At 39.3% G+C, this 12,675-nt stretch overlaps 1 protein-coding gene across 2 annotated transcripts in view; it reads right to left on the bottom strand.

The window, feature by feature from the left end:
• Positions 1-12,675, bottom strand: part of NKAIN3 (sodium/potassium transporting ATPase interacting 3) — a 556,541-nt gene that overhangs the window by 45,993 nt on the left and 497,873 nt on the right. For both annotated transcript variants that reach the window (XM_070802589.1, XM_070802588.1), the window contains exon 5: positions 4,815-4,875. In XM_070802589.1, coding sequence (XP_070658690.1) covers positions 4,815-4,875 — 61 coding nt within the window. The remainder of the gene's footprint in view (positions 1-4,814; positions 4,876-12,675) is intronic.

Genomic DNA, 12,675 nt, shown 5'->3' with positions numbered 1-12,675 from the left:
TGAAAAAACCTGACTATATTTATAAAGTTAATACTATTTGTCAGCGTCTTTGCTTCTCCACCACACTTCCTTGAATTAAAAAAGCTGTTTTTAGTAAAACTGACAAGACAGTAGCCATCCCACAAGTTCATTTTCAGCAGTAAATGGTTCACAAACAAGATGTTGACATGTTTTTACTATTACAGGTTCCAAATACCCTGGTCTCACAAAAGTGTTCAAAGAGATTGACAGATATTAAAAAAAGAAATAAAAAATGAAATAGATATAAATAGGCTTTTTCATGAGAATGAATGATGAACAGTATTGACCCTACTTAGCAGCACTCTTGCTTTTGAGAGCTTTTTATTTCATTGTCTTTGACCTGCAATCATAGTCTTTATAGGAAATGGCGAAAGAGTCTGAAAGGTAACTAAGATGGGTGGCTGGAAATAAATGTTTCCTCAAGCATTTATTACCCTTCAGAAATGTCCATCAGCTGAAATGTTAGTCCCATAGAGCCACTTAAGCACTGCAGAGGAGAGAGGCAGGTAGTTATTAATTTTTAAGGATGGCTGACAGCTTTCAGTCCATGAGCAAGGCTTAACTTTGCATTTTGAATAATGCAGAGATTTTCATTAGTTAGAATAGGAATCAAAATGATAAATGTTATTTTGTCTGCCAAAATACTATGACTTTACATTGTCTATTTGCAGTTACCTTTCAGAAGAAGCTTTCCAGAAGTATGCTTAGATAAACTGAAAGGCTACCAGTATTGTTTTCTTATTTGATGTTTACATTCTGGAAACAAAATTCAAAGGACACATCTTCTTGATTGGAGGTTGGTAATGCTCTCTTGCTAGCTCAGTGGTGGCTCCAAAGGGCAGTTCATTATTACCTGACAGCTAAGTGTTGGCATAAATTGCACTAGTCTATGGGATCAATGCAATCAGTTTCAGACATTTCTTTTTGCTCACATCTACCTTCTGAAGACTCTGGGACAATTTAATTACAACTGCACTTAGAGTCCTACTTCTTTCCATAAAAAAATGTAAGATTACCCTCACTTTGAGAACTATCAGACTAAAAGGTTTGTGATTGCTTTTTACTGTCATCTTGCTTCCAGCCAATTATCATGTCAAGTTCGTCTGGGGCGTATTTACTTCATTTTGAGCACCCAAGACCCTTTTGGCTCTAAGTATTATTTGAATTGATGGTAACACAACTACTTTATCTGGATGTCTCTTGGTAACTTAATGTATGATCCTAGTAACAAACACTAGAATTAAACCATTAATAGAATAGGCTGCTAGCAGCTGCTTCAATGACGGTTTCATGGGCATTAAAATAGCTGATTCAGAGATTTCTATACAGAAATGTAAGGTAGTTAAAGACTCTAAAATCAATGAAACCATAATGTCTGCCAGTAGCAAGCTGATTCATATACATGGACATTATTATGCCATAAAAGGCTGAAAGAAGGTCAAAAATGTTTTACTCAATTTAGATGAATCTTTTATTTTGCATGTCATTTTGCATTTCCAAATTTAGCTTAAAATCACAAGCTTCAAGGAAAAGTCCTTTATGTATTTATTCTACTAGATAAAAGACTATTGATTAATCTGCCTGCCCTCACACAAGAAGGTAGGATAAATGAAGAATTGGCATCATTTGAGAACCTCTGATCAGTTCAGTGAGGAGAAGAAAGAAGATCCTTTTGGTACCTGCTCAAAAGTACTTTATAAGGTATCCAGCTGGGATTTATCAATCAATGTATTAATATCATGCTTTGTAGAAGCATTTATACAGCCCCAACTCTAATAATTTTGTAAGGTCCCAATTCCAGTTAAAATTGTCCTTGCTCAACTGGTTGTTTTTGGCTGTGCAGACTGTCTTAGCTGTGCACTGGAAGCATTCTGCTGATTTTCAGTACGTAAACTTTGTAAGATTGCAGAACTACTACTGGAACACCTGAAAATATAACTTTTGAAGTTAACCTCATAGTTGGAAGTGTTGTCGTTACAGCAGCACTTTTGAAATGTCAGAAACTTTCCAGATCAATTAGCATTATAAAAGAGAGCCACAAACAGGCACAAAAGAGATGATGTGGAAAAAAAAAAGAGATGATGTGGTATGTTTGCATATTTTCACTGCCTGGTGAGTTTAATCTCAAGGTCTAGTATTTCTCCAAAGGAACATTTCATGCAAAGATGAGCTCGATAAAGGACAGAAATGGTATGAACCTAACAGAAGCAGAAGATATTAAGAAGAGATGGCAAGAATACACAGAAGAACTGTACAAAAAAGAGCTTCACGACCCAGATAATCACGATGGTGTGATCACTGACCTAGAGCCAGACATCCTGGAATGGGAAGTCAAGTGGGCCTTAGAAAGCATCAGTATGAACAAAGCTAGTGGAGGTGATGGAATTCCAGTTGAACTATTCCAAATCCTGAAAGATGATGCTGTGAAAGTGCTGCACTCAATATGCCAGCAAATTTGGAAAACTCAGCAGTGGCCACAGGACTAGAAAAGGTCAGTTTTCATTCCAATCCCAAAGAAAGGCAATGCCAAAGAATGCTCAAACTACCGCACAGTTGCACTCATCTCACATGCTAGTAAAGTAATGCTCAAAATTCTCCAAGCCAGGCTTCAGCAATATGTGAACCGTGAACTTCCTGATGTTCAAGCTGGTTTTAGAAAAGGCAGAGGAACCAGAGATCAAATTGCCAACATCTGCTGGATCATAGAAAAAGCAAGAGAGTTACAGAAAAACATCTATTTCTGCTTTATTGACTATGCCAAAGCCTTTGACTGTGTGGATCACAATAAACTGTGGAAAATTCTGAAAGAGATGGGAATACCACACCACCTGATCTGCCTCTTGAGAAATTTGTATGCAGGTCAGGAAGCAACAGTTAGAATTGGACATGGAACAACAGACTGGTTCCAAATAGGAAAAGGAGTGCATCAAGGCTGTATACTGTCACCCTGCTTATTTAACTTATATGCAGAGTACATCATGAGAAATGCTGGACTGGAAGAAACACAAGCTGGAATCAAGATTGCCGGGAGAAATATCAATAACCTCAGATATGCAGATGACACCACCCTTATGGCAGAAAGTGAAGAGGAACTCAAAAGCCTCTTGATGAAAGTGAAAGTGGAGAGTGAAAAAGTTGGCTTAAAGCTCAACATTCAGAAAACGAAGATCATGGCATCCGGTCCCATCACTTCATGGGAAATAGAAGGGGAAACAGTGGAAACAGTGTCAGACTTTATATTTCTGGGCTCCAAAATCACTGCAGATGGTGACTGCAGCCATGAAATTAAAAGACGCTTACTCCTTGGAAGGAAAGTTATGACCAACCTAGATAGCATATTGAAAAGCAGAGACATTACTTTGCCAACAAAGGTTCGTCTAGTCAAGGCTATGGTTTTTCCTGTGGTCATGTATGGATGTGAGAGTTGGACTGTGAAAAAGGCTGAGTGCCGAAGAATTGATGCTTTTGAACTGTGGTGTTGGAGAAGACTCTTGAGAGTCCCTAGGACTGCAAGGAGATCCAACCCGTCCATTCTGAAGGAGCTCAGCCCTGGGATTTCTTTGGAAGGAATGATGCTAAAGCTGAAACTCCAGTACTTTGGCCACCTCATGAGAAGAGTTGACTCATTGGAAAAGACTGTGATGCTGGGAGGGATTGGGGGCAGGAGGAGAAGGGGGCGACAGAGGATGAGATGGCTGGATGGCATCACTGACTCGATGGATGTGAGTCTGAGTGAACTCCGGGAGTTGGTGATGGACAGGGAGGCCTGGCGTGCTCCGATTTATGGGGTCAAAAAGAGTCGGACATGACTGAGTGACTGATCTGATCTGAGTATTTCTTCCATTGACTAAATAAATCCTCTTTGTTAACTGGATTCCAGTTCATACACCATGAGCTGTACCTATTTGGTGGTAAGAATTTACTCTTTTGCAATTACGTTATAGAAAGAAGTTGTAACAGTTAACTAGACACTGACCCTCATTTTTTAAAAAAAGAGTCAACTTTACAACCCAGACAGTAACTGCAGTGATATAACCAAATCCCCAGGATGGTTGGTTATGATTTATTTATCTAATAATAATTTATTTTTAAAAAGCAAATTTAAGGTTTTTGGTATGACATGAGCCTATAATGAAATTGTGCCAAGAAGTGCCTTATCGATTAGCAGGTGTTCCATAAATGCCAGTTGTTGGCCTCTGTTGCTAAGGTTCTTTCCACATAACTTCCAGTAATAATGTCTTTTTGTTTTTTTTTTTTTAGTGTTCTGCTAAAATGTGACTACTTATTATCATTCCATTAATTGTTTTTCAGCATGTCTCTCTCTTTATTTACATCTTACATTGAAGGTTGTCATTTTTGTTTCCTTTATGGAGTTTATATACATATGTAGTGCTTGATATATTGTATTATCCTATTGATGTTATTGCTATTAGTCAGATTTCAAAATTCTGCAGCCAGCATACTTATAACTGGTGATAGATAAAGCAACCCTAATTTTCTACTCTGAAAGACATTTAGGTCTCTGATGAAAAGTTACTAAAATGATACAGCAGCAATCAGTGGGCATCTCTGTCTCTCCACATTCTTTTGCATGACTTGGATTGAGGGCTTCCATACTTGGTGCAATCTTATTTGTGTGCAGGATAGTTTGTAAATGTTTGATTGTAACTTTACTCTGTTGATTTTAATCATTTAAAATTCCAAATATAAAACATTTCATGATCCTGTAATGATTAGTTTTGGAAGCTAATCTCATGCAAAATAAACTCAGAAGCAGATAAAATAATACTTACAGGTATCCTCTTCTTCCATGAAAATACTGATCACATAACAGGCATACACAAAACCAACCAACTGCAAAGAAGAAAAAAAAGTCTTGAAAATCTAGGACAAATGTCCATAATTAAAGAGACTGTATAATCAGTAGATAAAGAATATACAGTAGTATCATCTATGAATTTGTAACATTTAGAAAAAAAACTTAAATGCTATTTAAATATTTTAAAATAATAGCTATGATTTTTGAGAAGGAAATGGCACCCTACTCCAGTACTCTTGCCTGGAAAATCCCATGGACGGAGGAGCCTGGTAGGCTGCAGTCCATGGGGTCACTAAGGGTCAGACATGACTGAGCGACTTCACTTTCACTTTTCACTTTCATGCATTGGAGAAGGAAATGGCAACCCACTCCAGTGTTCTTGTCTGGAGAATCCCAGGGACGGGGGAGCCTGGTGGGCTGCCATCTGTGGGATTGCACAGAGTCGGACATGACTGAAGTGACTTAGCAGCAGCAGCAGCTATGATTTTAAAGAAACTTTTTCATTTTTACTTAGGCTTAATGACTTTCTAAAGTAGTACACAGAAATGGGAAAAATTATAGATATATTTTACTTAGATTTTGATTTGGAACAAATCACAGATATTTCCCTTAGATTTTGATTTGGTATTTCCAGTTCTTATATTTTAAAATCACCACAGGTTATTCAGAACATACATATTTAAGTTTTTACTATTTGTAGAGCAATTTGTAGCACTTTTCATTATTACCACAACTATTTTAATGTTTAATCACCACAAGGGGAATCAAAATATGTTCATTGTAAATTAAATACCAATCATTTATTTAATTATGGAAAATGCTTTGAAAATGTAAATTCTAATTAAGTGTTAAATTGCTTTGTTAATTATAAATGGCCAGCTGCAAACACCAGGTATGCCGATGCTGCTTAGTCACTTCAGTCGTGTGCAACTCTTTCTATGGACTGTAGCCCGCCAGGCTCCTCTGTCCATGGGATACTTCAGGCAAGAATACTGGAGTGGGTTGCTATGCCCTCCAGGGGATCTTCCTCACCTAGGGATCAAACCTGGGTCTCCTGCATTGCAGGCAGATTCTTTACGGCTAAGCCACCTGGGAAAATGCAAACACCAGGTATATTGTTCTTCTTTCTTGACTGCTCCTACTTTGTTTCTGCATCTCCTCCTTTTCCTAATTAGTAACTATTTCAATCTGCTCTTCGGAACTCAGGGAATGTTTCAGAAGCTGAAGCCATTTTCTCACAAAGAAACAGGGACATGAAAAGGCTTTTGTACCCAAGGGGGCGCCACAGGATCCTGCTTGGTTTCAGGGGCTAGGATGTGTGTGTGTGCCCGTAGTTGACGGGGTAAGGCCTTCTGAAGACAGCTGGACTCCACCCAAGAGAACAGTATACTTTGAGTTCTTCTGCAGCCAAGTCAGAGGGGGGCTCCTATTCCTTCACAGGCTACGGCTAGTACTTTAGAAATACATGTGACTTTCCGACATGCAGTCCAGGTGAGGCTGTGTGAGTGTGTGCTCAGTTGTTAAGGCGTATCCGACTCATTGCAACCCCATGGACTGAAACCTACCAGGCCCCTCTGTCCATGGGATTTCCCAGGCAAGAATCCTGGAGTGGGTTGCCATTTCCTCCTCCAGGGGATCTTTCTGACCCAGGGATCGAACTTGCATCTCCTGTGTCTCCTGCATTGGCAGGCAGATCCTTTACCATTTAGTCACCTGGGAAGCCAGAGTCAAACTACACATTATTTATTGTTAAAAGCTTGTTTTTCTTCAGTTTTTAGAAAATAAATAAATACATAAATAGAAACAGAAGTAATATTTTCTCCTTACGTTCCCAGGTGTTATCGTGTTCACTCTTTTCAATACACATGTTCTACTTTGGATTCCTTGATGTAGCTCTTTGGATGAATATGCCCTACTGTGGGGAACTGACTTTGACGATGGCCCACTGGCTTGAAGAGCAGTTCAGTGAGTTCAGGTGCCACGAGTCCTAGTGACATAAATAGGCAGCTCACATTTCCTTTGAACACTGAAGAGCTAGACAAAGTGACAGCCAAACAAATCAAGTCTCTTCGTGTGCAGTGTGACCAGGATGACTGATACTCTGGGTCTCTTCTACTCACTTGGCAAGGAGAAGGTTAGTAGAAGACTGAATGAATCATGTTACAATAAGAACAATTCTGAACTGGTTTTGTTACTTTGCTTACAGACCAATGTTTAGATGCTACACCGTTTGCTTTATCTTGGCAGTTGCATATTGAATAGTTAGCCCATAGTTGCTTGATAGCTTAGGTAATCCAATAATTTTTCCCACACAGTGAACTCAGGTAAATTAAATCTCACAAATCATTATTTTTCCATTTACGTAGGTGCAAGATAAGCAAAATGTTTTGATTGAGTGTTGTAGGACTTTTCTAGTATAAAGTTAAGGCTTTCATGATAGCTCAGTTCTCCAATGAATAATACTTTTCTACTTTCCTAACAGACTATATATCTTTACAAAAAATCTAACACTTCTACTTACACATTTATGTTGATTTGAAGTAAGATAAGTTATTGTTTTATCTTCATTGATATCTTTTGAGATGACAATGATGCTGATATTAGCCTATTATTAGCCTCTCTGACAGGGAACATATTTTGGTTTTTTTTTTGTTTTTTGTTTTTTTTTTTAGCATTGGCTCATTCCATTTGGCATGCTGGATCCATCTGCATTTACTAGTTGGTTCACTGGCATTTCCTGGAAGGAAGGCCAGAGTATTGACTAGAAGGGCCCATGAGAACACACTTGGTGAGTTCAGTGCTGAAACACTGTTTTCACATATCAATATGCAGAGCTAATCTGACAGGGTTGAAAAAAATCCCATCCTGATAGAGAAATTTTAACTTAAAATGAAGTCTATCCCATCTCCTCTGGTTTGCCCTTCCAGTTGTTACAAGAGACCTGGAAAATAGTAACTGTTAAAATGCAAGTTAGAAAGTTCTGATTCCATCATTTGAGTAAGTTGAAATTTAGGGAGAGGATTGGGGTTAGGATGAGACATTGAGCAGTTAGTAGGACTACATAAGAAGATGATCATAGATGTACTTTTAAAAAAAGTTATTTATTGATTGATTTTTGTCTCACTGGGTCTTTGTTTTTGCACTGGGGCTTTCTCTAATTGTGGCGAGTGGGGATTACTCTTAGTTGTGGTGTGTGGGCTTCTCATTTTGGTGGCTTCTCTTGTTGCAGAGCAGAGGCTCTATGCTCACAGGCTTCAGTGGTTGTAGTATGTAGGCTCAGTAGTTACAGCGTGCGGGCTCTAGTGTGTGTGGGCTTCAGTTGCCATCGTATATTAGCCTATGTGAATCTTCCCAATCAGGGATCGAACTCATGTCCCTTGCATTGGCAGGAGGATTCTCAGCCACTGTACCACCAGAGAAGTCCATAGATGTACTTTTATAAAGGCAAAAGAAGCAAACTCAGTTGAATAATTTTTCAAATAAAATTTTCAAAAAGTATGTTTTTATTTAAGTCTTGTTTATCTTGTATTTCTTCCCTGCATTTTAGGACCATAGATTATTTTTAAATTATTGGGTTAACTGTGTTTCTGAAAAGATTGTCTATATACTTAAGATTATTGGTCAATATATTTATTACTCTTTTTCCAAATGAGCCTTTTAAGTAGCAGAAAATAAGATGAGGTTCTTAGTGATACTGGCATCACACTATTTTCCCCTAGTTGGTGAAAATTTTTTTGTTAATGAAATGTGAGAACACCCAGTTTTAAAGAAACAGAGCAACGCATAGCATAGCAACAGAAAATTTGCAGATCCAATTGTTTATTAATGGATCTTAATAATATCCTGACATATGAAACAAAAGGAATTTTGGGTAATTGAAATATGCAATACCATTAGCTGGAAACAGAAAGATAAAGACCTGCCATATTGGCAATATTAGATTACTGTCCAGGTCTTCAAACAGAATTTGCCAGTCATAATCTCAATATTATAACAAATGAATTAATTAAAACATATCCTTTTACTTTTGCTTCATTGATTGGCATACTAATAAATTATTTACTCCCTAAATTACTTTTGCTCTCATGATTAACCAAACTGCTATTTCATTAATAATGCTATTCTCATGAGAACATGTCTAGACACCATGTTAATCACTGATTTGTAGACGGCTGACTGTTGTGTAGTTCTTGGTTTCCCAGAATATGAGTTGAAATAGTCCCCATGGCTTTCTGCTTATCTCTAAGAAATGGAATAAAATACATTCTTGCCAATAGCAAAGACACAAAATAAACAACATCAGGATAATAATCCTGATTATTTCTGCTTCAAATAAACTTTTGAAAGAGTCATTCATTTTAAAGACATCTTTTTTCTCTTCTGTTAAAGACATCCACCTCTATGGTTATAACATTCAAATGATTTTCTCCTTCTGACTGCATAAATTCCATCTTTTTCAATATATTAAATGGATGCAAATGGCCTAAGACTAGATTCCAGCACCTTTGTGTGTGTGTGAAGGGATTGATTCGTTTTTGCGAGTAGAATTTGTGTAGAAAATTGATTTGTTTGGGCTGCAAGCCTTTAGGGCTTCCCAGGTAGAGCTAGTGGTAAAGAATCCATCTGCCAGTGCAGGAGACACAAGAGATGTGGGTTTAACCACTGGGTCAAGAAGATCCCTTGGAGAAAGAAATGGCAACTCCCTCCAGTATTTTTGCTGGGAAATCCCATGGACAGAGGAGCCTGGCAGGCTTGTATAAGGATTGACAGGATTAGATTTCACTCATGCAGGACAGCTAACCATGGTCTGTGTGTCCTGCTAATTGTGAGTCTTGGTAAGAATAAGTCAAAGAAATGAAAATTTCTACAAGCCTGAGTGTCTTGTGTATGTACTCAGTCTCTTCAGTCGTGTCTGACTCTTTGAAACCCCATGGACTGTAGCCCGCCAGACTCCTCTGTCCATGGGATTCTCCAGGCAAGAATATTGGAGTGGATTGTCATTCCCTCCTCCAGGGGATCTTCCCCACCCAGGGATGGAACCTGAGTCTCCTGAGTCTCCTGCATGACAGACTGATTCTTTACTGCTGAGCCACTGGGGAAACCCCTGAGTGTCTTAAGGGATCACTTTTCATTGGAGTGGATGGTGAGAAAAACTCATTTAGGGAATGCAGAGAGGAAAACTTGTTCAGTACTTGCCTTAGGAGAGAATTGGGAGATTTGAGGGAAGCCAGAAGGATTCATGAGCAAAAATAAGTCCCCGATACTGTCCCAAATTTCCCACCACTCACGCCAACATTTAAGCCCTAAAGCTTAAGAGAATCTGTAAGGAAGGAGGGAAGTTTTTCTATTTAACAAACAGATTCTAAATGGCTCTTTGTTAGTCCAAATTTTTCCTCAAGTCCAAAAGGACTTTATAAAAGTTTTGGCCCAAGTCCCTCCCACGGGATGCAGGCAGAGGCTGGCATGCTTAGCTCTTAGCTTCTGTGTCCCTACAGACGTCATTAAGTTGAACATTTGTGAGTAGAAAGCATCTGCATGTAATTTATTTGGGTTAAGGTGTTAAGTTACTTATAAAAGAAACCATAGCTACCTAATGTCAGAATGTGCAGGATTTGGGATTTTACTCTATGTATAATCTAACAAGTTAGCCCATTACTTTTTCGTGGATGCTGGGCCAGAGATGAAGGACTTGACTACTCAGGGTACAGAAGCCAGAATGAACTTCACATTTCTTTGCTGTACTCCCCACATGGGCCATGATGGCCCCCTGCATACATAGAAGGTCATATTGCAGGAGAGGAATCCTGAGTTCCTTTTAAAAAAATATTTTTATTTTTTAATTTGGCTGCGTCAGATCTTAGTTGGGGCATGTAAGCTCTAATTCCCTGACCAGGGATCAAAACCAGGCCCCTTGCACTGACAGCACTGAGTCCTAGCCACTGGACCACCAGGGAAGTCTCTTAAGTTGCTTTTTAAAAGTAAATCATTCCTCTAAGTTTAAAAAGGGCAAACAATAGAAAAATTTGCAAAAAACATAGATATCTAAGCCATATAGAAGGAAATAAAACTAATAAACTGTGGAATGATATCATACATCAGACATAAAGGAAATCACATGAAGACTACAAGGAAGCTATGTTGTCACCATATTTTACAACACTTCTTAAAATTTTTGTGGGTGTGTGTTAACAAAGATGATCAGATTGACATTCTCACATACTACATTTGGAAGAAGTTGGCAAACACTATATAAACTCTTTCACCCAGTAATTTTACCTCCAAAAACCGATCATACTGAAATATTTAAAAAGTTTCTATAGTGATTTTTTGAGTTACTTTTCTAGTAAGAGGAAGCAAGCCTACTCTTTGTCAAAGGTGGGATGGAGGAGAAGTTACCTCATCTGTAAAGACTGTTAGCTTGAAAACACAGCCCTGAGTAAGGCTCAGGCAAAGAGCAGTAATAAATCTGGAGGTCATCAGTGTGTCTACGGATGGTGTTTAAAGCCACATGACTTGATTAGATCACTAAGGAAGTGAGTGAAGGCAGAGAAGAGGTTCAGGGATGAAGACCTGCAACATTATTACATTTACGGGTTGGCAAGATGCCAAAGAGGCAGTAAAAGGGACTGAAAAGGACTGGCCCAAGGGATGGGGGGATACATGAAAGCCAGGGCAGTTGGCCGTGGCCAAGGCCTCTGACAGGTCAAGGACAAGGAGCACTGTGTTACTGACCAGTGGGTTGGGTAAGGGCCTCACACATGGCTCCGTGGCAAAGACTCCACCTGCCAATGCAGGAGACATGGGAGACACAGGTTTGATCTCTGGGTTGGGAAGATCCTCTGGAGCAGGGCATGGCTACCCATTCCCGTATTCTTGCCTGGAGAATCCCATGGACAGAGGAACCTGGTGGACTACAGTCCATGGGGTTGCAAAGAGTCAGACACAACTGAAGTGACTTAGCACTCATACAAACATTTGAAGTACATGAAAAATAGCTACAGGTGTTCCTGAATACACGCCACTTCCTTCACTGGGGAGAGGAGAAATACGAATAACATGATGGAATATGAATTTTCCAGTCACTTTATCAAAGTGATCAGTGGTTTTCATAACTCCAAACCTCGCTGCAGTCTGAATGCAGCTTGCCCTCTCGTTGATAGATGACAGAAGGTCCAGAAACGTGACAGGTGGTTAATCACTTGGAAACCTTCTGACTCTCTCCTTTAGGAGGGGTGAAGGCTCACCTTTGCGCAGTGGCTCACCCTCTGCATTGGGCTGGACACGGACATTTCCCTCCTTCCTAAGGAGTTATTAAAAGACTCTGAGGCTGAAGAACAGGCTGCAGGTGGACAGTCTCACCACAGAGTTGTGTAGACACATTTCTTTCTCCAGGGCTCCCAGCAGGGTGTTTTTGTGCACACCCATGTCTATCTGTTTTCTTCTGTGTACCCAGCAGCACAGAAGTCTAGGAACTTAGGTTCCTCAGGGGACAAGGGCCTGGGTTCTCATTTATTTAGATAACTATGGGGAGAATTTCCTTGTAATCCCAGTAACTCCTAACCTATTTGTTTTTTAATCAAGCTGCTCACACTTATCCTTCAGGAATCCAGAATTTGTGATGCCTGTTTATGGAAGTGTCCTATGCCAAATGAAGCCTGAAATTATTTGAAGACATTTGGTTCACTCTCCTAAGAGTCCCACTGGCACCCTGGGCTTCAAATGAATCAATGAATATGGAAATAAGTTGTTTCCTCTACAATGACCATAAAAATGCACAACGGCAACAGCATCGCATTACTCTGGGCTTTGGGGATTTATTGCCCTTATGTATAGGA

This window comes from Bos indicus, chromosome 14 (genome assembly GCF_029378745.1).
Source record: "Bos indicus isolate NIAB-ARS_2022 breed Sahiwal x Tharparkar chromosome 14, NIAB-ARS_B.indTharparkar_mat_pri_1.0, whole genome shotgun sequence".
Classification (NCBI taxonomy): domain Eukaryota; kingdom Metazoa; phylum Chordata; class Mammalia; order Artiodactyla; family Bovidae; genus Bos; species Bos indicus.
This window is presented reverse-complemented; position numbering and strand designations above follow the sequence as displayed.